Source organism: Drosophila sulfurigaster, chromosome X (genome assembly GCF_023558435.1).
Source record: "Drosophila sulfurigaster albostrigata strain 15112-1811.04 chromosome X, ASM2355843v2, whole genome shotgun sequence".
Lineage (NCBI taxonomy): Eukaryota > Metazoa > Arthropoda > Insecta > Diptera > Drosophilidae > Drosophila > Drosophila sulfurigaster.
Window position 1 is genome coordinate 6,996,396 of NC_084885.1, and position 22,775 is coordinate 7,019,170.

General features: G+C 38.0%; 3 protein-coding genes across 6 annotated transcripts in view; 2 read left to right on the forward strand and 1 right to left on the reverse strand.

Annotated features, from left to right (window-relative positions):
* The first annotated feature begins 211 nt into the window (after nucleotides 1-211).
* On the forward strand, nucleotides 212-22,221 carry LOC133848385 (calcium-binding protein 4). Of its 4 annotated transcripts, none has more exons than XM_062283929.1 (7): nucleotides 212-383; nucleotides 666-754; nucleotides 18,474-18,730; nucleotides 20,069-20,807; nucleotides 20,871-21,014; nucleotides 21,611-21,820; nucleotides 21,887-22,221. In XM_062283929.1, the coding sequence occupies exons 3-7, from the start codon at nucleotides 18,728-18,730 to the stop codon at nucleotides 22,057-22,059; spliced, it is 1,269 nt and encodes a 422-aa protein (XP_062139913.1). In that variant the 5' UTR covers nucleotides 212-383; nucleotides 666-754; nucleotides 18,474-18,727; the 3' UTR covers nucleotides 22,060-22,221. The 4 variants fall into 4 exon arrangements, with proteins under 4 accessions (XP_062139913.1, XP_062139912.1, XP_062139914.1 ...); XM_062283928.1 differs by having other exon boundaries at nucleotides 212-379; nucleotides 656-754; XM_062283930.1 differs by having other exon boundaries at nucleotides 212-379; nucleotides 656-754; nucleotides 18,489-18,730.
* LOC133848387 (mitochondrial import inner membrane translocase subunit Tim13-like) overlaps nucleotides 6,201-22,775 on the forward strand; it is a 50,199-nt gene continuing 33,624 nt past the window's right edge. Inside the window, exon 1 of the mRNA XM_062283932.1 lies at nucleotides 6,201-6,436. Within this exon, the coding sequence (XP_062139916.1) occupies nucleotides 6,201-6,436 (236 nt within the window). The remainder of the gene's footprint in view (nucleotides 6,437-22,775) is intronic.
* Nucleotides 15,612-16,450, reverse strand: LOC133848952 (uncharacterized). Its single transcript, XM_062284712.1, has 2 exons — nucleotides 15,886-16,450; nucleotides 15,612-15,802 (listed from the first exon to the last, which is right to left on the reverse strand). Exons 1-2 carry the CDS (start codon nucleotides 16,340-16,342, stop codon nucleotides 15,762-15,764), a joined length of 498 nt encoding a protein of 165 aa, XP_062140696.1. The 5' UTR covers nucleotides 16,343-16,450; the 3' UTR covers nucleotides 15,612-15,761.

Sequence of the window (22,775 nt, forward strand, 5' to 3'; positions counted from 1 at the left end):
TCCCACGATTACAAAACATTTCAAGTTTGAAAAAAACATTGCTTTTAAATTATCTTTGGTTTTTCATTTTTATTTTTGTTATGGAAAAACATATTTTTTTTTTAATAATAAATTACAGTTGAATGATGTGTAATTAGTTGCAATTAAATTAAATTTCATTATAATTTGATACGTTATTATTTGAATAGCAGAATATCAGAACACCCCTTGGAAACGTACAAAATAACGACATTTTTGCAAATTTGCATTACTCGGAAATGGTCACACTGTCAACGGCATCAGCCAAGTTTGCCGTATTGACAGTTAGTTTGCTTGTCATCCTTGGACGCGTCCATTTGGTTGTTTTCCGTGAAGAGCCCAGTGTGATGCAGTTTTTGTTGTGAGTTCAACGAATTTCAGATATTTCGAAGTGCTTGCTTATTGCACACGTACGAAAGACGGCCGAGATAAACAAAAACTTGACCAATTTATTTTTTTTTAAGTGCTTGCTTTTGTGAGTGGGACGAGAAAGTAAACGTGACAAAGATAAACAACGAAAAAAAGCGATGTTGAAATTTGCTGCATACGCAGTGTTGTGCGGCATTTTTGACCTAGTAAACTCTATACAACTGATTTATGTATAATTGTTATTGTTTTTTGTAACTCCTTTTTTTAGAGAGAAAGAGAGAGAGAGAGAGAGCAGCACGTGAATCTGAAGATATAATATAGAAATCGTTGACGTATCAATGCAGTTTGTATCATCGTTAACTTGAAGGTAAGTCACAGTTACTCATCAATATGATCGAAGTTTTCTGTTAATATTTCGAATTTCAAATTTCAAACGATTGGGATATTTTCTCGCTTGAGTAAATATTAAATATGTATAATAAGAATAAGAAAGTAATAGGGCTGCTAAAACACACATAAATATTTATTTACGTATCGAGAACGTTACGGCACAACACGTTCGTCAAAATGTATAAATATTTAAGCTTCCCTGGGGGCATAATATGAAATAAATATGTTTGCTACATATGTTGAATTGGTAGAAAAACGTTTTGGGTCTCTCGTCTACTGTTTTCTGTTTTTTTCCGGGCCTCGTTTTGATGAGGCGTTGTAAAGGTTTTTGACTCGATGTCAAAGCCCAAAAAGTTAATTATTTGCGGACTTATTAAATTGAAAAGTTTTACTCTTGGTAGCTGTCAAAACCACAAATCTTTTGCCTTGACTCCATAAAGGCAAAAAATAAAAGAAGAGAAATAGGCAATTAGCTGGAATGCTACCACAGAAAAATTTGTTGCCACAAGTCCCGTAATTAAAAATTAAACCCAAGCAATGTCCGTATAATGTATTATATAGAGATTTTTGTTGGCTGCTGAAGTACAATCAGTTATCGTGTTAATTGCCAGCCTTAACAGTTAGTACCAAGGTGGTCGAATTTTGGGACAAAAAAAGAAAAGAAAATACATTTTTTGTAGCATACTTATGGGAGATTCGAGAAACGAATGTGTGTTTTGTGTGTGCTCCCTTTTCAGCGTTTTTCCTTTTCGTTTTTTTTTTAGTCTTTCAGTTGTGCTTGAACTTAGCTTCGCCCCCAAAAGAGATGCGACATGTGTATTTGTCAAGGTTCCACAACAATTTCTTTTCACAGTTGCGTGAATCAACACACACACACACACACACACACATACATCAAAATGTCCTTGACAAAATGAAAAATAAACAAACTAGTGCTTTGAACTCTTGCTGTGTTTTTCGTTTTTAATGCATTAATGCAACAGCAGCAGCAGCAAAGGACTTGAAAAGTCAGGCAATAAACAAAACGAAAGCGAGCAGCTTGGCAAACGGAAGCAATTAACAAAATAGATATGGCGACCGGAAATGCGAAATGCCTAGAGCTAGAGATATGAGTGTAGCTTGTTTTTATTTTGTTTGTTCGTGTATGTGTGTGTGTGTGTGTGTGTGAGTGAGGTGCGTGTAGTTAAGAGTTGTTTGGTCAAAGCAATTACATGACACTCAAATGCCTGTCGCATTAATCATCTGCAAAAGGGACAAATAGCTGAGGAGAGTGAGAGAGAGAGAAAGAGAAAGAACAGAGAATGAGAGACGGTTGCCAATGACAAATAGGAGTAGCTGGCATTAGAGGAGCTGTGATCGTCAGACGCTGCTTCTTGGCAGTTTGTCAGTTTACAATGAAAAGCGGAAACGGAAGCGGAAATGGAAATGGAAATGGCAACTGGCAACTGCCAGCTCAAAAAGATGCCAATCAGTTGTGTGTCAATCGGCTTTAGGTCACTTTTGTTCATTCATTTTGCAATTTGCAAGGCATAAGAACATGAAAATGGTTCTTAGCGCTCAGCCTTTTGCCTTCACCCTTGGCAACCTTTTTCAATTGTTATTATTGCTGCCGCCGCTTCCTCTTTTCTCCACTTTTCAGTTCAGCTTTTTTGGCTGCTGGCCGCTAAGACTTGGCGGCTTTTTCTTCTGTTTTGCCATCGCCGTTGACTTTGTGAAACAAAACAAAAACAATTTCCGCTAAATTTACGAATGTATTTTGATTATGAAATGACGCACATGGCGAATCGCGCGGCGGGTAGGCAGAAGGGGGGCAGAGGCGGTGGTTGAATTTGGCACCACTCAAAACACTGGGCGTGGTCGCACTTGAAACTTTGCCTTTGCTGCTCGTCTGCCACTTCGTCTTATTGCTGCTGCTGTTGCTGTTGTTGTTGTTGTTGTTGCCTGCTACGCTTATTAAATTTGTTTGCTCAGTTTCTTTGGGATGCTTGTGGGTTGCCGCTCGCATAGCTTTGAAAGTCGCAGTCTGAGCAGTCTGAGTACTGCTGGGCAGCAACTCAGACCTTTTTTTTTTTGGTTTTGGTGTCTGTTGGCAGGAGCCAAGGGAATGAGAACCTTCAACCTCGCGTAGCTTGATGTCAAATTTGAGGGAAGAGGGACACAAAATGCTTTCAACCTTAAAACTGGCACGCTGATTTTTGAGCTCGCAAATACGGGAGAAATGGAAATGGGAAGGAAGGAAGAAGTAAAAAGTAAGAAGCGAGGATTCAATTTGATTTAAAAAACACACAGAGCGGTGGCAGCTCAGCAAAAGCTTTCCAGCTTTGATTACAGTTAATTGCATACCAATCGGTTAGCGTCGGCTATATATGCCATAATGGCATCCGGGCATATCCAATGACAAGCTGTTGAAGGAGAAATAAGTTGACTAAATTAAAGCGATTTGCGGCCCCATTTGAGAAATTCTTTTGCAAATTAATGCATTCCGAATTTACATTTCTTTTACATTACAAAAGTTGTATTATTATTTTGAGCATTAAAATGAATTAATAGGGTATTTCAAAATCGAGTTGCGTTGAAGTTGATGTCGAAGTCAAGGCAGTGAGCAAAAGCAAAAACTTTAAGCTGATTTCATGTTGAAGATATGAAAATGGCACTTAATCTGAATCAAAATGATATTGCTTTGTGTTGCAGCAGCTACGCATCGCACACACACACACACACACAGCTCGCATACACGCGCACACACTCACAGCAGCAGCAGCGGAGGAGAGCGAGTGTCTGGGGACAATTTGCCTGTCACTGACAAGCGGGCGAAAATGCAATTTAAATCATAAATATAATTTTCATTTAATGAATTGGATCATGTAGCAAGTTTCTTCAGACTGCATAATTTACACTTGCACACACACACACACGCACACACACACACACACACACACACTGTCAGCTTCTCTGGCGTGCAACAAATATTTCACTTGACTGACTGAAAAGCAGCAAAGTAGAAAAATTTTCTATAGCAGGCAGCAGCAGCAGCAGCAACAACAAATGACTGCAAAAACTTTTCACATGAGATACTTTTAGTCCTTCCGCTTGTTTCCCTTCATTCCCCCCTCTCTCCCTCTTCCTTTCTTTACAGCTCACTCGTCGTCACTTTTTTGGCATCATCAAGTTGATTAAGTGCATAACTTTACATTGATGCAACCCAAAAAAGAGCTGAGAAGAGAAATTGATATAGTAGCTATAATCCCGTTCAGAGTTGAGCATAGTTGTTGTTGCAGCTGATCTGCTCTAGGTTATCCTTTTCTGCATCCGTGTGTGTGTGTGTGTGTGTGTTATGCAATACGTGCATAAGCTGTCAACTGTCACCCAGCTAACATCTCGCATATCCCATATCTGCCAGCATCCCATATCCCATATCCCATATCCTATATCACATCTAGCTGTCTGGCTGTCCAGGTGAGCATCAGCAACAGCAGCTGCTCGCCCCCAAAATTGCGACAGGCAGTTACGTATACAAAAGCGCAAAAACTGCAACACAATGACGGACTCGAAGTGCTGCGAAGGGGCACGTGAGGGCACGCGAGATGGGGGGAGGGAGGGAGGGAAGTGAAAGTGTCAAGCGGGTGGCGAGGGAGCTTTGTTGCAAACTGAGCATCATGGCCTTGCATGTCCATGTGGCAGGCAATCCCCTTGCCACCCGTAACCCGTCACCCGACACCCGCTCTCCTCTCTCCGTTCTCCTCTTCCACAATGTTGCCAGCCATTGTTTGCGCGTCGTTTGGCAACAGCAAGAACAGCAACAACAACAACAACAACAACAATAACGAACTGCCTTTTGCAAAAAATGCAGCAGCAAAAACAACAACAACGAAAACAAGAACGACGACAACAAAATAAGCGAAACATACGACAAAATTTTGGCCAAGTGTAATCCAAGTGGCTAACGAAGACCTGACCCTGGCACAAGGCACAAGGCAAAGGAGAGAGAGAGAGAGAGAGAGAGAGACGGGGCACAGGAATCAGCAGCGGAAGTGGAAGAGTAGAAGTGGAAGCAGCGGTTAGATTACTCTGGCCCCTGGTTGCAGCAAACAGTGGGCGTGGTTAGCTGACAATTTTGGTTTAGTTAAATTTATAGATTGCCCACAATCGATAAACATATATACTATCTATATCGAATGGATTCTCAAGCCAAGTCAAGACAAACCCCATAAAATGTTTATCTATTAAAAAAAAAATCTCATCATCTTTGTAATGCGCAAGACAAACAAAAAGCCCTTCTCAGCTCTTGGCTGTTTGTTTGGATTATCAGGGCAACGTTTTCGAATGCCACTTACGAAGTGTGTGTAATGCGAATCCTCAGCCCAAAAACTGTGTTATGCACATTACATTGAGTTCATTTCGATGTGCTCTAAAGGGAAAATACATTAAGCGTCTAATCTGCACAGAGGAAAAACTCGCTGTCTCTATAAAGATGTTTACCATGGGTTATGTGGATTAGCTTCAGACTTTTATTTACTTATTATTTTATTGGCAAAATATTTGTACAATACAAAATAAAGAATATTATTGGGAACATACTTTAATAGATGTCTAGATTACAAGGAACTCCAAAATATATTAATGCTATATAAATAAAGCGTTAAATCTTTTTGAAAATAATCTTTAATATCTAGAAGTATATATTATTTATAATAGCTTCATAAATTCTTAAAATATCACTGCAAAATTCTTTGTATAAATCTCCAACATACTGTAAACACCTCACAGGGTATCTCTCAGTCAACATTATGATCCCATGAAAACAATCGATTAGGGCAACGCCAACGTATCTTGAGTGTGAGTATTTTGGTGTGCTTATGAATTTGACTGAGAGTTTCAGCCCAGGTTCAATTGTTGTATGGCTCAACGAGGCACTCAGTCAACCGCACTTCACCTCACTTACCAAGGGTAATAACTGTCAATGTAACAGGTAATCATATTTGCTGACTGCTTTGCACCCCATGGCGATGCTGGCGCTGAGTTTGTTTTGTCAGAGAAGTCAGAAGTCAGATGTCAGTCGTCAGTCTTGAGATGTCAGCGTGCGAAATGACAATTTCCTGTCTATTATTATAGCTCTTAGTATCGGCAGATACTAAACGAAATGCAGATGCCGATTTGCCAAAGTTGTTCTTTGCTGCTTGCGCAAATGAACTGCACTTTGAGTCCGTTGAGATTTGCATGCATAAGAAATGATTCAAATTGCTGAGAATTCGCAAAAGAAAAGAGAGTTAAGCTAATTGAATTTATGCTCAACAACAACAGCTGAGCTTGCTTAGACAATTCAATCAATACTCACAACAAACGAGACATATTTTAGACTAACACAAAACTAGAAAGATAACACAAAAAATCCACAAAAACAAAGGAGAGTAAGAGCAATTACAATGAAAAATGATGAGCCGGAAATTAACCAAATTCGACAAGAAATTGCTCTGGCCAATGCCCAGCAAATGCTCAAGAAGATCACCGTGAATTGCTTTAAGAAATGCGTTGAGAAACCAAGCGTCTCACTGACCAAATACGAAGAGCGTTGCCTCATCCAGTGTATGGACCGTTTCATGGACTCGATTAAAGTGGTAACGCTATCGTATAGCAGGCGTCTGCAAAAGGAAAGTTCACGCTCTATCTAACTTCACGCTCTCACTTATGTGATCTTATTGTTGGATTTATCTTTAAACTGATTTATAAATCTATTTCTCATAATGTTGTTGGCATTAAATGATTTGAAACAAAATTGAATCGAACTAGACTGCAACAAGAAACAGTGTAAGGAGGCAATCATGAATTCCAATTATGAATATGATTGCAATGAATTTGATATGCTTCACAACATACGACCAAAATTGGTACTATCTTTCTCTGTCTCTTCGGCAACTTAAGAACATCAAGAGAAGTCAAGATACTCGTGAGCCAACAAGTAGCACTTCGTTCCGTTTGATCTCTCTTTTTCGGTGTTTGCCTCTCCTCTGGCCAACAAGTGCACATAAATGTCAACATCAAAATAAGCCACTCGTGAGCATTTGCAAACATTCATGTGCCGAGCGAGTATTCATTCTGTGTTTCTCTTTGCTGCTGGTTCTCTGCTCTGCTCTTCTGCTGCTTTTTGCGATGTGACGCGACAAATCCACTTGCCAAAAGCCTGACAGTTTGTAAGTGTAATAAAAAAAAAAAAAAAAAATGAAGCAAAACAACAAAAAAACGAGGGACTAAAAAGGACATAACTTTGTGTTGCTTTCGAATGTATGTGCGTGTGTGTGTGTGTGGGTGTGTGTGTGTGTGCACAACAAATAACGAGCCGAGAATAAAACGCATGCAAATAAGGCGATGAATACGTAAAATAGATGAGGCGCGGAAAATGCAAATCCAGAAATGTCTTTCACTGTATCTCGCTCTCTCTCTCTCTCTCTCTCTCACTCTCTCGCTCTCTGTGCATGTGTGTGTGTGGAAAAGTTTTGTTGGCAGCGGGAAAGCGGTGCAGTTTGTAAGCCACTGTCGGTTACACTGTGACGTCGACAAATAAAAGGCTTAAAGGCAACGCTCAGCTTCCATAAAGGGACAGCAGGCACACACACACACACACACACACATGGATATACAGACACAGTCATGAATATAGCATTCACTATAGTATAGATGTTTGTGTGTTCTAACATATGTAAAGTCAGCTCAACAAGAGCGACAAAGTTTTGATGGGTTCCCTTTACTCTATACCCTGCCCTGCACTCCACAGCATAGCGGGTATATATGTTATAGTGTGTTAATTAAAAAAAAAAAACAGATTTGATTTAATGATAATAATAATTTTTAATAAATTTAATGATATATGCTGATATGATATTAATTTCCATAAAAAAATATATCATGTCTAAAGTATTTGGTCGCTTATGTAAAATATTCATTAGACAAAGCATTTATTCGTATACGTAATTTTTGCAGAACACTTTAAAGTGCGCTGAAAACTATGCAATGATTTTTTATATACTTATTTTATACACTTATTGCAGAATGCATAGATTTTCGTCAAATCGAATACTTCTATTTAATTTATTTGCACAGCTTCGTACGTTTACAAAGTAATGCAAAAATTGATTGATTTTGTTGATATTGGGATTAGGAAGCTGATGACAGCAGCATATTATGATTTAAAACAAATCCAAACCTGCGTATATTCAAAGGGTAAAATCTAGTCTATCGTTTTCATCGGCGCAATGCTTAAAAGTTTTTATATTTTTTTTCGTTGTTTTGCCGTTTAGTTTTCTTTTGCCTGCCGTTGTTGTTGTTAGCCCTTTAAGCAACGAGTGTGTCTGTATGCGCTTAAGTGTGTTCGTGTGTGTGTGTGTGTGTGTGTGTGTTCGAGTGTTCGTAGTGTGTATTAATGTTCTAAATGTTCTGACTACCCATGTGAAGCAGACACCTCCTCATCCTTCCCCTTGCAAACGGCCCTTCACATAATTTGCCATTTGTTGGCACCATTTAGTTAACTTTAAGTGTAATTTATTATAAATTAATGCCTGGTGCTTAGCTACAAAACACAGAGGGAGAACAGAGATAGCATGTAAAAGGGAGAAACTGAGACAGAGTAAAGTTTGCTGACGGTACACATAACATTTTTGTAGTAGTAAGTGTGAACTGTTGTAATTGTTGAGTGCTGTGCAGCAAAAAAAAAAACTAAATAAATAAAAAAACAACTAAACAGCTTAAACACACTGTTAAACACATACATTTACACTTGTATGCTTTTAATTTTCTTTTACTTTTAACTCACTCTGTTTTTCGAATTTTTTATTCATTTCGATTAGTTTTTTTTTTTAATGAAAAACTGTGATTTTAATGCTCACTGATTCTGTTCAGGGATATAGAAGCTACTTATTCCATCAATTAGATTGACTTACTCACTTATTGCCTTTTGAACTTTAATGTTTATGCTTTTATATTTTTCGTTAAAGTGCTCTGAATGGAAAACTTGTTTAAAGCAATTTCGCGTTACATAAAAATTACAACCATTCAATAATTGCATTACATAGCAGCAGAACAGAAAAACAAAAATCAAGAGGGAAATTTGTATCGCATGGCGATGAATTGGTAATTGTTATTTACAATTGATAGCTGTAAATGAAGTGGAAATAAATATGTCAAAGCCATTTCAAACTATTGAATTGTCCTTTATTAAATTATTTATAATTGCTCTTGCACTCTTTCGCTCTCGGCAATTTTACAATTTGCCCAGCACAAATGGAAAAATATCTGTAGAAAACAAGTTGTAAAATTAAATAAAATGTTGCTTGGGCATTCCAGATCAGTTCAGCCCAACCTCTACCCAATTTTGTTCAATTTTCATTTATTTATTTTCCTTTCATTTTACCTTTTTTTTTGTTGCTGTTGCTGTTTGTGCTATTGGCAAGTACTATAAAGCAACGATTTTCTATCAGCCACAAATAAGCTGACTCAACATATGAATTACACTTCAATGATTTCAAGCAACGAGTTGTGTTTTGTTTTAAATTAAAGCACAAGGACTAAAATCGATGAAATCGAGAAAAGTCTTGTTGTCAATTATCCCATAAATTTGTTCATGTCTATATCCAAAGCAAAGCTTTCTTTATATTTTTATTTTTATTTCAAAAGGTCTAGACATGGGCGTAAATATTGTTCAACTATTGATTGTTCAGGCGTAACGAAAGTAAATTTCAAAAGCAAATTAAATGTTGTGAAATCGTTGGCAGGCGTTGAACTTTTTGTAGCCGTTTTCAAGAAAAGTTATAGTACTTTTTCAAAAATTGTTAAATGCACTCTTCGTAATAAATAAAGTAGTACTATATATTTTGTGTTTTATAGAGTCTATCAAAATTCCACGTATCTTTTAATTTGATTTGCGTATTATACGAGACAGAAAAGTTTAGCCAAATTCCAAACAAAATTATCATGTCTAATTCCGAAACTCGCCCCAGCAATGTGCGTCAATTGATTAAGATGTTCGAACAGCTGACTGGCAATGGGGCAAGAGCACCGGCAAGAAAAGTGAGCGAAAGATCGGAGTTGCCAGTGAAGAAGAAGGTGGCCAAGGTGCTCACATTGCTGATCAATGGACGACGTGTGGCTGAGACCATTGCCATTAAGCATGAGGCAGCAGTTGAGGCGATGACCAAGTACTGAGCTTCACTTCGTTTGTGCAATACATATATGTAATACAATATATATGTTACATACATGATATACTGAGCATTTAATAAACGAAGCTGGCCTTGACCCTTGCCCAGCCTTTAGCTGCCGCAAAAACTTGCAATTTCAGTTTGTGTTCGCAATTCTATCCTAAAGAATTTTATTGCAATTGCAAACAGAGCACGGAATTGAGAATGTTGAATGTGGAATGTGAAATGCACAAAGAAAAGTCCCAAATGAAAGTTTTCGACAACTTTTCCTTTGCGAATGGCTAATTGTGCGTTCCAGCTAAAAGCAAAATTGCCTTTGCGATATGTGCACTGACTACAACGGCTGCCAAGGGAACTTAACTTAACTTAACTTACACTACTTTGATTGCAGTTGGCTTAGTTTAGTCTTGCTCCCAATTGCTGGCTATAGAAAGTGAAGCGTTGGACACTCAGATTTATTGAGAGCATTAGAGCAAGTGAAAGTGACAGACATGCAATGCCATTAATCGACTATATATGTTAAATTGAAAGTGAACCTCGAGCAGAATTATATAATATAATACATAGTTAAGACACTCAGTTTTTTATACTCTACTTTACTCTTTTTTATAAAATTTTATAAACTGCATAAATAGTCTGAAAGAAGACAACTATTTACATACATACATATATCAAATTTGCATAAACTGTAAAAAAGAAAGAAAAAAAACTCATAAGAAATATTTGAAAATAAAATAAAATAAATAAGAATGCTATAGTCGAGTGAAAGCGATTGTGACATAACCGCTTCACATTTAAAAAAAAAGCAAAACAGTGCGGTGTTATTTTTAAAATACATCAAGTAACAGTAAAATTACTAAAATATAGCGAAAGTTAAATTTGGTATATTGATATAGTATTACATTTAATATATACCGTAAAAATACTAAAATATACCAATGGTTAAATTTGGTACATTAGAAATTTACCATAGAATACTAAATATTCCAGATTGTCAGCCAAAGCAGCTAAGATCCTATTGCAGCAGGCATTTTTTGCCATTCAAAGCTACTAACTTAATAATACCCTTCTAAAATATTAATTCTCGAATACAAGTTAGAGTTGGAAACTGTCTGACATACATTTTCACGGCCTCATGACAAAGTTTTGCATATTAATTATTGGCAGTTGAATACAGGTCAATTACTCAACCTCTGTGTCGATGTCACAAACAGATAAAAGCAATACTCGTCACTTCTATTCGGTTGCATTTGCTGCTGTAAATAAACGGGCTGAAGGACAATGCAACAAATGTCATAATCTGACACATAAATCCAGCAACAGTCTCTCACACACACACACACACACATACATGATCTCACATTCGATTGCATTTATCATTAGATATGCTGTTCGTATTTGCTGTCCATTTTGTTTGTAGATAGTAAAATACTTGCTGCAGGGCGTCATGTCAAATGTGTGTGAGGAAAAAGGAAAAGCAAGCAAAAATTGTGAATGGAGAATACAATGCGAGTGTTTATTGTGTCTTAAACTGGCTTTAAAATAATGTACAACTAATACATTTCATGAGTAAAATATGGAATACATTTAAATATTGATTGAAGTAATAATGAAACTTAAATTATGATTGGAACAAGTGGCAAAAAATTCGCTAGAACAACAAATTCAGGCTAAATAAATGCAATTAAATGCGATTTTTTTTTAATAACGAAAAATAGCACAAAATTGTGGTTAACAAAAGCAGATAGCTTAATAAGTTTAATTAAATGCAATATTACAATATTTTATTTAAATGTATTTCAAAAATTAATTATTTGGTATAATAAACTTTGAAAACCGTTTAATAACTTAAATTAAGTGCCATATTAAAATAATTATTTGGTATCAAAAAATATACAATAACATATTTAATAATACAGTTTTTTATTGAGATAAATTGTTTAAATTTGAGTTCCAATTAAAATGTAAAATAATGTTTACAGGAACTTCATTACGTTTGTTTGTCAAGAGAAAATCATTGATTTTATTTCGTTTTTTTTTATTTATTTATTTTTTTTTTTTTTGAATAAAGTTTTTAAGTTTTGTTGGTCGAGGAAGCAATTTCAACCCGGCAAGCCATGTGAAAAGACAACTTAGTATGCCACGCGTACAGCAACATGAAGAGGGAAAGTTACATAGCTAAAGATAGAGAGAGGAGAAGATAGAAAGACAGAGAGAATGAGAGAGGGAAAGATAGAGTGTATGAAAGAGAGAGAGAGAGGACGATTCACACGAGCATGGACATTGTTTTATTTACTTGGCTTTGTTTTGTGCTTCGCTCGAGTTGTTAAAATTTTATGCCCCAAAATTTACGTGTTGCACACTGAAACTGGGCGTTCCTCGAGGGCGTTACCCACAAAAGTTGTGCCACACACACACACACACACACACACGCTCTTTTCGTGTTGTTATTTGTGTTTTTGCTGCCGTTTGTTTTTGTGTGATTTATGCGTTGGAAATGCGTAAACTTTTCTGCGTTCATATTTACATTTTGGGTTTTATGCCATGCTCTTCTCTTCTCTTCTTCACTACTCCGCAGTGCAAAATTACGCATACGCCAAGTATGACAACCATAAGCATTTGCTAGCAGCAAATGGGACCTACAAATGTTGCAGCTGCAAAAATCGCTAACTGATTTACTACTTTGTGGTCATAACCCATCCTTTCCACCATTTCAACGACGACGATGACGATGACGACGACGGCGCCTCAACAATTGAAATTAAACAATAAAATGGGCGCCAAAAACAGTTGTGGCTTTTTACTGCCTGCTGCGATTCGTGTGATATTCGTGCGGTTGTGGCGCAACACACACTCACACACACACACACACATATGCGCTCTGCTGTGGTCAACCGCATTCGACATGCTGCATGTGGCATGCAACCTGCAGCAAGCTGCATTCTGCTGATTTCGTTTGCCATCGAAATTAAAGAGTTTCGCGCATTCACTTTGATATCATAATGGGAGGCGGCAAGTGTTGCAAGAACGCGTTGCAGCTGCAGCTGCAGCAGCAGCAGCAAAAACTCTTCAAAGTGCAGTGCACAACTATTTTTTTTGCGCTTCAACTTTTCATTTCATTTATCAAAGAAGTTTGAGCCGCCGTGTGCAGCTGGCTTTAACTATCAACTTGCCACTTACCATTTGCAACTTGCAACTTGCCACTTGCAACGGGCAACTTTCAGCCAGCAGGCTTCAATTTCGACGAGTTGCTGCTGCTAATAAACAAATCAACTGCCGCCTGACAAAGTTATGCAAAGCGCATTAGGGCTGACAGCGCAAGTGTCATGGTGTTAGTTAGGGACCGTGGGCGGGGGAAACAATGTGGAGCGGAGCGGAAGGGAGAAGGAGGCGTGGGGGAGTGGCATGTCAGCGATGTCTTCATTTATTTCATGTCAGTTGCCTGACAACTTTTCCAGCACGCCGACAACAGGGAGCTGAATAATTTGTTGTTTTTGGCAGCGTTGTCATAAAATTCACCTAAAGGTGAAAATTCTGTCTGTGTATGTGTGTGTGTGTGTGTGTGTGTGTGTGTGAGTGTGGGCGGGTGTGAAATGCAAATTGGAATTGCAAGCTTAGCTGAGTTAAAAGTTGCTGTTACATGGCCATCATCATCATCATCATCATCATCATCATCATCATCATCATCATGATAATGATTTAATCGTCGAGAATCAGCGCAATAAATGCAAAGTACCTCAGAGGTTTTTATACCCGCTCTTCATCGAGTCGAAGGGTATTTTGTGTAACAGGTCCATCGACTCCATAAAGTACTTTTATATACATAACATATATAGGCAAGATAGTTATTTCCATGTGTTTGTCCGAATAAAATCTATGGACAAAAAACTTAGAAGCTATTTAGAAAATCATTTACAATGGTAAATAATGATTGCAGTTATCGGGTCTTTATTGTTTTGGTTAACAATCTCATACCAATATAGCATAGAATATGGTATATTCGAAATGAATGACGATATACCAAATATGTATATGTAGATGTTTATATATATATTTTAATATCTGCTATATATTTTGTATTGAAATGTATGTCGATATACAAAATATAGATGTAGGTATATATATTTTAATATCTGCTTTGGTTTCATATATTATATTTTGTATTGAAATGTATGTCGATATACAAAATATAGCTTTTGGTATGCATATTTTTGTACTTTTTCAGTATATGAATTTAGTATATTTCAACGATATTTCCGTACTGTTTTGCTGTTATTGAAAACAGATAGCAGACATTGCAGAGTGCAATAAACTCTAGATATATTATTAGTTTTTTTTTTTTTGACAGCTTTACGGCCAACATTTGGTGTTCGTCTATGCAAATGCATCATAATCATGCAACATCAACAGCATCATCAACAGCATCATCATTATTATCGTTGGCAGCATGCTGTCAAAGAGCCAGCAGAGCAGCTCGAAGTGAAAATAAATATGAAATTTCTTGAGCATGCTGTTGGTGCCTGGCAAATCTGTCACCTTTCGTCTGTGTCGCCTGGATCTGACCTCTCGACCATGGACTCAACTCGTGTCGACTCTTCTCACACTGCACTTCCTTGTGGCCATTTATTTTGCGGTTTTCCCCGCCTCCCCGCCTCCCGCTCCCCCGGGCAACAGCTGCTGCTGCATGTGAAACCATGTTTGGTCACATCCTTCCGCTCTTTGGGATGCACGCAGGCATTTTATTGTGTGTGCTGATAATGATGCTCAGGCTTGTGATGATGATGATGATAATGATGATGATGATGATGATGATGTCCTGCAGCATCCTCTGGCGAGGTGGCAAAAATGTTTGTGAAGTGAAATATGCTGCAAATTGTGCGCACAACCAATTGAAATGCAATTTAACATTGACCCACAGCCAACAACAAAAATAAGAGACAGAGAGAGAGGGTGAGAGTGAGAGAGAGAGAGGGGGAAAAAATGCCAGACGAGCCGAAAAATTGCCAACATCTTTGCGAATTCTCCTTCTATTTTTTCTCTCTCTCTCTCTTCTCCTTTTTGCAATTCCTTCCTATTTCCATTTTTGCCTGTGTCTGCATTTCACTTTTTCTGCTGGATATTTTATAGCATCCTGAAGAGTGATGCAATGCATGCCATTCCAGTTTGCTGCAGTTTTTGTGCAGCTACCCTATAAAAATGTACATGGGGTATATTGTATGCATTATGATTCTAAATTAAAGGTACAATTCTATATTTAAGATGTAAAAATTAATACTTTCGTTAAAGTATACGTACTATATATTTAGACCAGTTCTAGCTGATGGGGAAAATACAATTCTATCGAGCTTAGGCAACAGAAAAATCTATCTAATTTCCAATAGAAATTCTAATGAATTTTTGACAATTGAAAAACTCCACCTAATTCTATGCGCTAGCTAGTTTTAGCAACAGCAAAAACTAATTATTTAGAAAAAAAATTCGAGTTTGCTTTAACTGCAGAAAACGCAACCAAAGCAATGTCTAGAGTATCTGCTAGTCAACCGCATAGAACTACTTTCGTGCCTGCTTTCATATGCTTAATGCCTTTCACTTCAGTGCACTTTTTTACCCATCTTGACACAAAGTTCATTAAAGTTTCGCTGGCTGTTGTTTCTCTCAAGCGATGCATTTGGCACATATATAAATACTTAAATTTGTACACGATGAAGCCAAAGGGATATAAAATTAAAAATCGTGGCGGCCATTTTATGCGTTAAATTTCGATTGGTTCATTTTAAAGAATCCAGTTTGTGAAGATTACCAAGTGCAGCTTTCAATGGGACGCAACTTCTTGTTACCTGAGAGAGAGAGAGAGAGAGAGAGAGAGAATATATATGGAAATAAAAGTGCTCTTTTTTTCTTTCTTAGTGTAAATAATTACGGAGAGTTAGGTCAGTGAAGCTGTCATCAGTTGAAATATTGTAGGCACTAGAGTTGATGTTTATCGGTGTTGGCAGCTGCTCATCGCTGTCCAAGCATGAGATAAGATCTAGTTGCTGATCCTGCTCCATCACTTGATCAAGGAGCTTATCTAGATTCTCTTCCTTTTCGTCCCCCTCCTCTTTCTCCTGCTCCTCCAGCTCACGCACATGCAGCATCATCTTCTCCTTCAGCACACGAATCCAGCGCCGTGTGCTCTGATCCCAACGCGATTTGCTGGCAATTGTGTGCATCGAAAATGGATAGATGTTGTGCTCAAATTTGGCAATAGTCTCGGCCACTCGTCCACTGTTTCCGCTCAGATGCCAATCCTGTGGAGCGTCCGCGATGTGAACTTTTCGCATGCTCATGCTCTCGAACTTCTCGATAAGCAACTTTACATTATTCGTTTGCTCCATGTTTTTGCAAAATATGAAAAAGAAAATAAAAAGCGAGTACGAAAAAAAACAAAAACACGAGTAGAAATTGTATCGATGTGAATGCTTTTGCTAGTTACTGTAAAATGAACACAACGAAAAGAAAACGAAACAACAAACAGACGTCTGTTGAGGCATTCAAGCAGAGCCTGCTCAGTGTGTAGTGTGTAGAGCGAGCTTGAGAGCAGGCAGCAGCACATCAATCACAATCAGCATGCCAACATTTATGGCTGCTTGTTGGCTGTCAGTCTTGGCATATTACACATACGCCCTGTGCAACGCGTTGACAGCTACAGCACTCCACACAGCTGAGTGTGTGTGTGTGTGTGTGTGTGTGTGTGCGTCCCCTCAAGACTCTCGCTGGCTTCGTTGTGTCACGTAGATTAAACACATTAACAGAACGTGCCAAGTCATTGTCTAAGGCTGCTAAGCAGCCGGGACTTAACATGCAACTGAAGATTATCCTCGAAAACAACTTGTTGGATGACTCGAAAATGCACAGAGAGCGAGAGATTGAGAAAGGGAGAGCAAGGGCATGGAAGGAGTGATTCAGAGATTATGAACATTCGACACAGCGAGTCAGCATGAAATCCTCACTCATTACAGCATATCGAACTACTTAAAGTGACCACCATATAATATGCTTATTTATTTCATGAAACAAAGATGATTATTATTATACAAGTTTGCTTTAATACACTCAAACATTAAAGCAAAGTAAATAAAAGAGCAGCATCTATAGAAATAATTAACCTCCTTGATAAATGAAAATTACAAATCTGGCTAAAATACTTATAGTACGCTAAAAGAAAGGGCTAAATTCCCTACAAAATTTCGAAGCCAAACTTTCAACTAAAATATTTAAGCAGAAAAAAAACAGTATTCTTGCAATGCTTTCTGCTGTTGTCAAAAAATGAAAGATCAAAAACACTTCAAAATGGAACATGGCAATATTATAAATCATGAATTGCAATGGGAAAAATGTTTTTGTCTGATGCTTCTGCGTTCGTAAATAGCAAATTTAAAGATGTTTCATAATATTATAATAAATAAATAAAAGCATTATTAAATAACATTTGTTGTGCACTCTACGCCCAACGATTTTGCATTGACACGAAAATTAGATTGAGTAAAAGAAAAGCAAAACACCAAAAATCGATCTAAATACAAATATTTTAGAGATTAATAAAGCTTAAAGCTTCGCTTTGGATGAGTGCAGTAAAATTTTGTATAAGAAGCAGCACTGCTAAAAAACTATTATTATTATTATTATTTTATTGAAATATGCAATACGATTTCTTATTGCAATGAGATAAGCCAGAATGTCTAAGGCCTTCAGGCTAGCTGTAAAACAACATTAGAGTAAGCAAATAGTTCGATGTTTAAATGTTGAAACTTTAAAGTGATTCGAGACGCATACGAAAACACAAATAAAATAGATAAACAGCGATAAACCCAGCATTGCTGCATTTGGCAAACCGTGGTCGAATGCGATTCACAACATGATTATGGTTGCCAAATGTGCTTTGTGTGTGTGTGTGTGTGTGTGAGTGGGTATTGGTGAGTGTGAGAGGATAATGTGAACTTCCTTCTCCAAAAACGAGCTGCATTGAAGCATCAAATTAGCTGCACTAAAACTGTGTGGTTGACAGCCAACCATCGTCGTAGCATCATTCTCGGCATCCTCATTGCATTCACATCACTCTAAAACTGTCAACGTTCCCCCTCCTCTCCTCTCCTCTCTCTCTCACTCCCTCTCGGTTTTAAATGTGCTGCCCATTTACGAGAGTAGTAGAGAAATTTGCATGATGACTGCCTGATTAGCATGGGCAGGTAAATGGACTCGAATACGAATGGAATGTTGACTCAACCGTAGAATGCGGGCACGTAGCAATCGTTAGAGGCCCCCCGCCCCCGCTTCCCCTAGTTTCCTCTCGAAATTAGAAACGTGCCAATTGTGAATGCAAAGTGCGAAAGGGAAATTTAATGTGAACACACACACACTTAGAAATAGCAATAGCAATTGAACGATTGTGTGTCGCCAATTGAATTTTGCATGCAGCGAGCAAATTTTTTAATTATCAAATTTGAAACCCATTTTGCATTCTCACAGGGCAACTCGCTACAGCAAATGCGTGTAATTGCAAAATTTGCATGTGCGCCAACAATTGACAATTAAAGCTGCAGGCAATTAACAACAACAGCAGCAGCAACAACGACAACAACAGCAACAGCAACAGCAATCAACAAACAGGATTCGAAATCGATTGCAAAGCAAAGGCCGCCACATTGGAAGGAAAACGGCTTTTTACGGCAGTTAATAAGTTTTTAACTGGTTCAACGATTGCCCGCGAGCTGAGGCAGCTAATGGTAAGTTTGTTTCAATTCATAGCCATGGAAATTTTGCGACGCAAATCCAAATGTCATTATTTTGATTTTTAGTTCTTGAAATTTACATTCACATTTAATTTAATTCATTAAATTTACAAACAAACACAATTAACACAACTTCTCTTAGAATTTTGCCACGCCCTCTTAGCAAGCAATAATCATGTAGCATGAGCTCATCCTTCATCCTAGTTAAGGCTAGCTGGTCCTAGTTTTTATACCAGCTACCCATAGGGTAGAAAGGTATTATAACTTTGTGCCAACAGGAAATGTATGCAACAGATAGAAGGAGGCATCTCCGACCCTATAAAGTATATATATTCTTGATCAGCGTCAACAGCCGAGACGGTCTAGCCATGTCCGTCTGTCCGTCTGTGTGTCTGTCCGTCTGTCCGTATGAACACCTAGATCTCAGAGACTATAAGAGATAGATCTATAATTTATGTTTATGTTTACACGCAGATCAAGTTTATTTCAAATTTTTGCCATGCCCACTTCCTTTGGAAGTTATTAAAGAAATACTTTTGTATGGGCAAAAACGCCTTAGGGATCTTAGTTGCTTTGGCTGACAATCTGGTATATTGAGCCGTCTATGGTATATTTTGAATGCGGTACTATATCGCGCATATACCATTTGGTATATTTTTTAGTATTTTTTCAGTATATTTGGTTATTTTGAGAATAATACCGCAAAATATATTGCTTTTATTTAAAATGGGTAGCGGGTATCTCACAGTCGAGTACACTCGACTGTAGCTTTCTTACTTGTTAACTTTAGTTTTGCTTAAATTTAGATTTGACAATCTTAGTTTTGGTCTTGATTAAATTTAGTATTTAAATTTATACTTTGTTTTTTTCTTGTTTAAATTTATATTTGATTGCTTTGGTTGACAATCTCGTATATTTTGTACTCGATAGTTTGAATGTATGTAGTATATTATTATACCAAATAAAAGTATCGTCACTTTTTTTGGTTTCTAGTATATTTTATACTCTGTGGAATTGTTTAAAAGTAGTAGTATATTATTATACCAAATACAAATATTGGCATATATTTGTATATATTTGTTACATTGATTTGGTATATTTTTAAGAGAATACCGCACTATTTTGCTAACACACTTGACTGTCGCTTTTTTCCCTTTTTTTGACTTCAATATAAATATATTTTGCATTTCGTTTTTCAGTTTTCTTGCTTATTTATATCGTTTTCATTTGATATATGCACACATATGTATTTTCCTTGGGCCCTTGTTTCTTTTTTACACTCAAATACGAATTTTTGCATTTGACAATTGTGCTATCTTGCTCTTTGAGCAGACGAGAAACGCAACGCTTAGCGGTGATGAACCCGACGAGGAGCAGATGACGACAGCGGGCGCAGACGATGATGACCAGGAGCAGCAGCAGCAGCAGCAGGCTGAGGAGCAACAGCAGCTGATTGGACAAACAGAGCAGAGCACAAGTGAAGCACAGCAACAGTCACAGTCACAGCAACAACAACAAGCAACAACAACACAACGTCGACAAAGACAACGTAAGAAAGCGTCAGCACAACAGCAGCATCAGCAGCAGCAACAACAACAACGGCATCATGCCAACGCATCCGACGCAGACACGGATTCAAGTTCATGCGAAGCAGGCGGCACAACTCGCATCAGCTATGCGCAACGCAATCTCGCCGATCAAGTGGTCTATGAGCAATACAACGACGACGACGAGGCGGATGACTACGATGAGGACGAAGACGAGGACGAGGACGAGGATGAGGACGAGGACTACGATGACTATGAGCAGCTGTCCATGCGACGTGCGCCCGCCAAGGCAGCGTTAAGTGTGCGAGCAGTAAGCGGTGGCGGTGGCAGTGGCGGTGGCGGTGATGGAGGAGTCCATTCAACTGGCGACGGCAGCGGCGGCGACACATTGCGCAGCAAACGCAAGACGAAAACACGTCAATTCTCGCAGCGTGCCAGCTCCTATGCCGTCGATGCTTGCCATGGTGAGACGGATACCGATGCGCTGGACAAGCGTCGTTGCATCTCCAAGGGTCAAATGCGTGGTGAGTAACGAGGCAACAATCAAACCCATTTTTGCAGCAGGTGTTAAGCCTCGTCTCTCGTAGAATTTCGCGAGGCATTTCGTCTGTTTGACAAGGATGGCGATGGCTGCATAACCAAGGAGGAGCTGGGCACCGTGATGCGTTCGCTGGGGCAATTTGCACGCGTCGAGGAGCTGCAGGAGATGCTCCAGGAGATCGATGTGGATGGTGCGTATAACTATTATTTAACTGCCAACCATATCTCGCTTAACGGCAGCAGAATTCGCTTAGCTGCCATTAGTTTTTAGTAACATATGTACATCGATATAATAGTTCTTCTTGTTTTTGATGATAGCTGCATTACAATTTTAGCACTGAAACCCTGTTAGCTGCATTTCGGTGTTAAACAAGTTATTCACTTAACGGCAAATTTCACATCACTTAAAAACCATACACAAAACAAAATTTGTAAACAACAAATTGAAGGTTAAGAAACAACATAAATTTATTTTGCTGCATTTAAAGTCTTTCCGGCGAAGAGCCTTAAATCCTTTAAGAGCCCATTATATGGCAATTAAACAAGATATTCACTTAGGGGCACATGTCAGATCACATTATGATCACATACAAAGCCAAAAACCAAACTTATAGTACACAGAAAACTGTTATATTGCTACATATGAAATGTCTTGTGATTAAGGGCCTAATTGTGAGCTCTTAGTTGTGGCCGTTAAGCGAGATACAGCTTCTGCTTTGTTCATATATTTGATGCTTTCTGCTCTGCATTATTCCTCCACCTCTTTCACTATTCCCTGCTCGCTTAGGCGATGGCAACGTTAGCTTTGAGGAGTTCGTGGACATATTGTCAAACATGACGTATGAGGATAAATCTGGACTGTCGTCAGCGGATCAGGAGGAACGCGAATTGCGCGATGCCTTCCGCGTATTTGACAAGCACAATCGTGGCTATATCACAGCCTCTGATTTGCGTGCAGTGCTCCAATGCCTGGGAGAGGATCTGGACGAAGAGGACAGTAAGTATTCTATGACCCCCATTTCGTCAATGAATATTTGGAACATTTTTCCCATTCCTCGCTTAGTTGAGGACATGATCAAGGAGGTGGATGTGGATGGCGATGGACGCATCGATTTCTATGAGTTTGTCCACGCACTTGGCGAGCCAGAGGATTCGCAGGAGAATGATGATGAGGAGGAGAACACCACATCGCCGCTGCCGACGCCCAAGTCCACAGTATCGCTGAGCTACGATTGAAGCGTGGGGCGTGAACGTTGTTTATGGCACTTAAGTATTATCAATAAATTAACGGAAAACTTAACAACAAGCAACACACAAAACAAAAACATTTACAATTACTTTATGTGCATAACGTGGCGCAGCATCAAAAAGAAATTTAAATAACAAAAAAAAAAACAACCATAACGAAATTAATGCTAATAACTAATAATAATAATTCAATTTGATGACAACAAACAATTTACAATTACAATTCTTTACTTGTCTCTCTTGAAATTGATATCAAAAGTAATTCGTAAATATCAACTAAAATTTACATATATAATATTAATATAGATATTGAACTCATCTTGACTTATAAAATATATACTTTACTTTATATATACGGATATATTATAAATAATATATAACAAGTTGTTAGCTCATATTTTCTCGACTAAAAAAAAAAAAAAAAAAAAAACATAAACATAAACATATCAAAGGCGCCTCTGCAAAAGTAACATTTCATTGATAAACCATCAATCCAACAGCACACAACTGCACCACATACTCAACCACACAACAACAACAAAAACAACTACACTCACCCACCAAAAACCAAAGATATCAAAAAATAAAAAGAAAATACAACAAATTGTTGCCCAATTTTGCGGCGTTTTTACCAAAAAAAAAATACTCAAAAATCGAAACCGAAATAGTCAACAATTTAGCGTTATAATAATAATATTTCACTT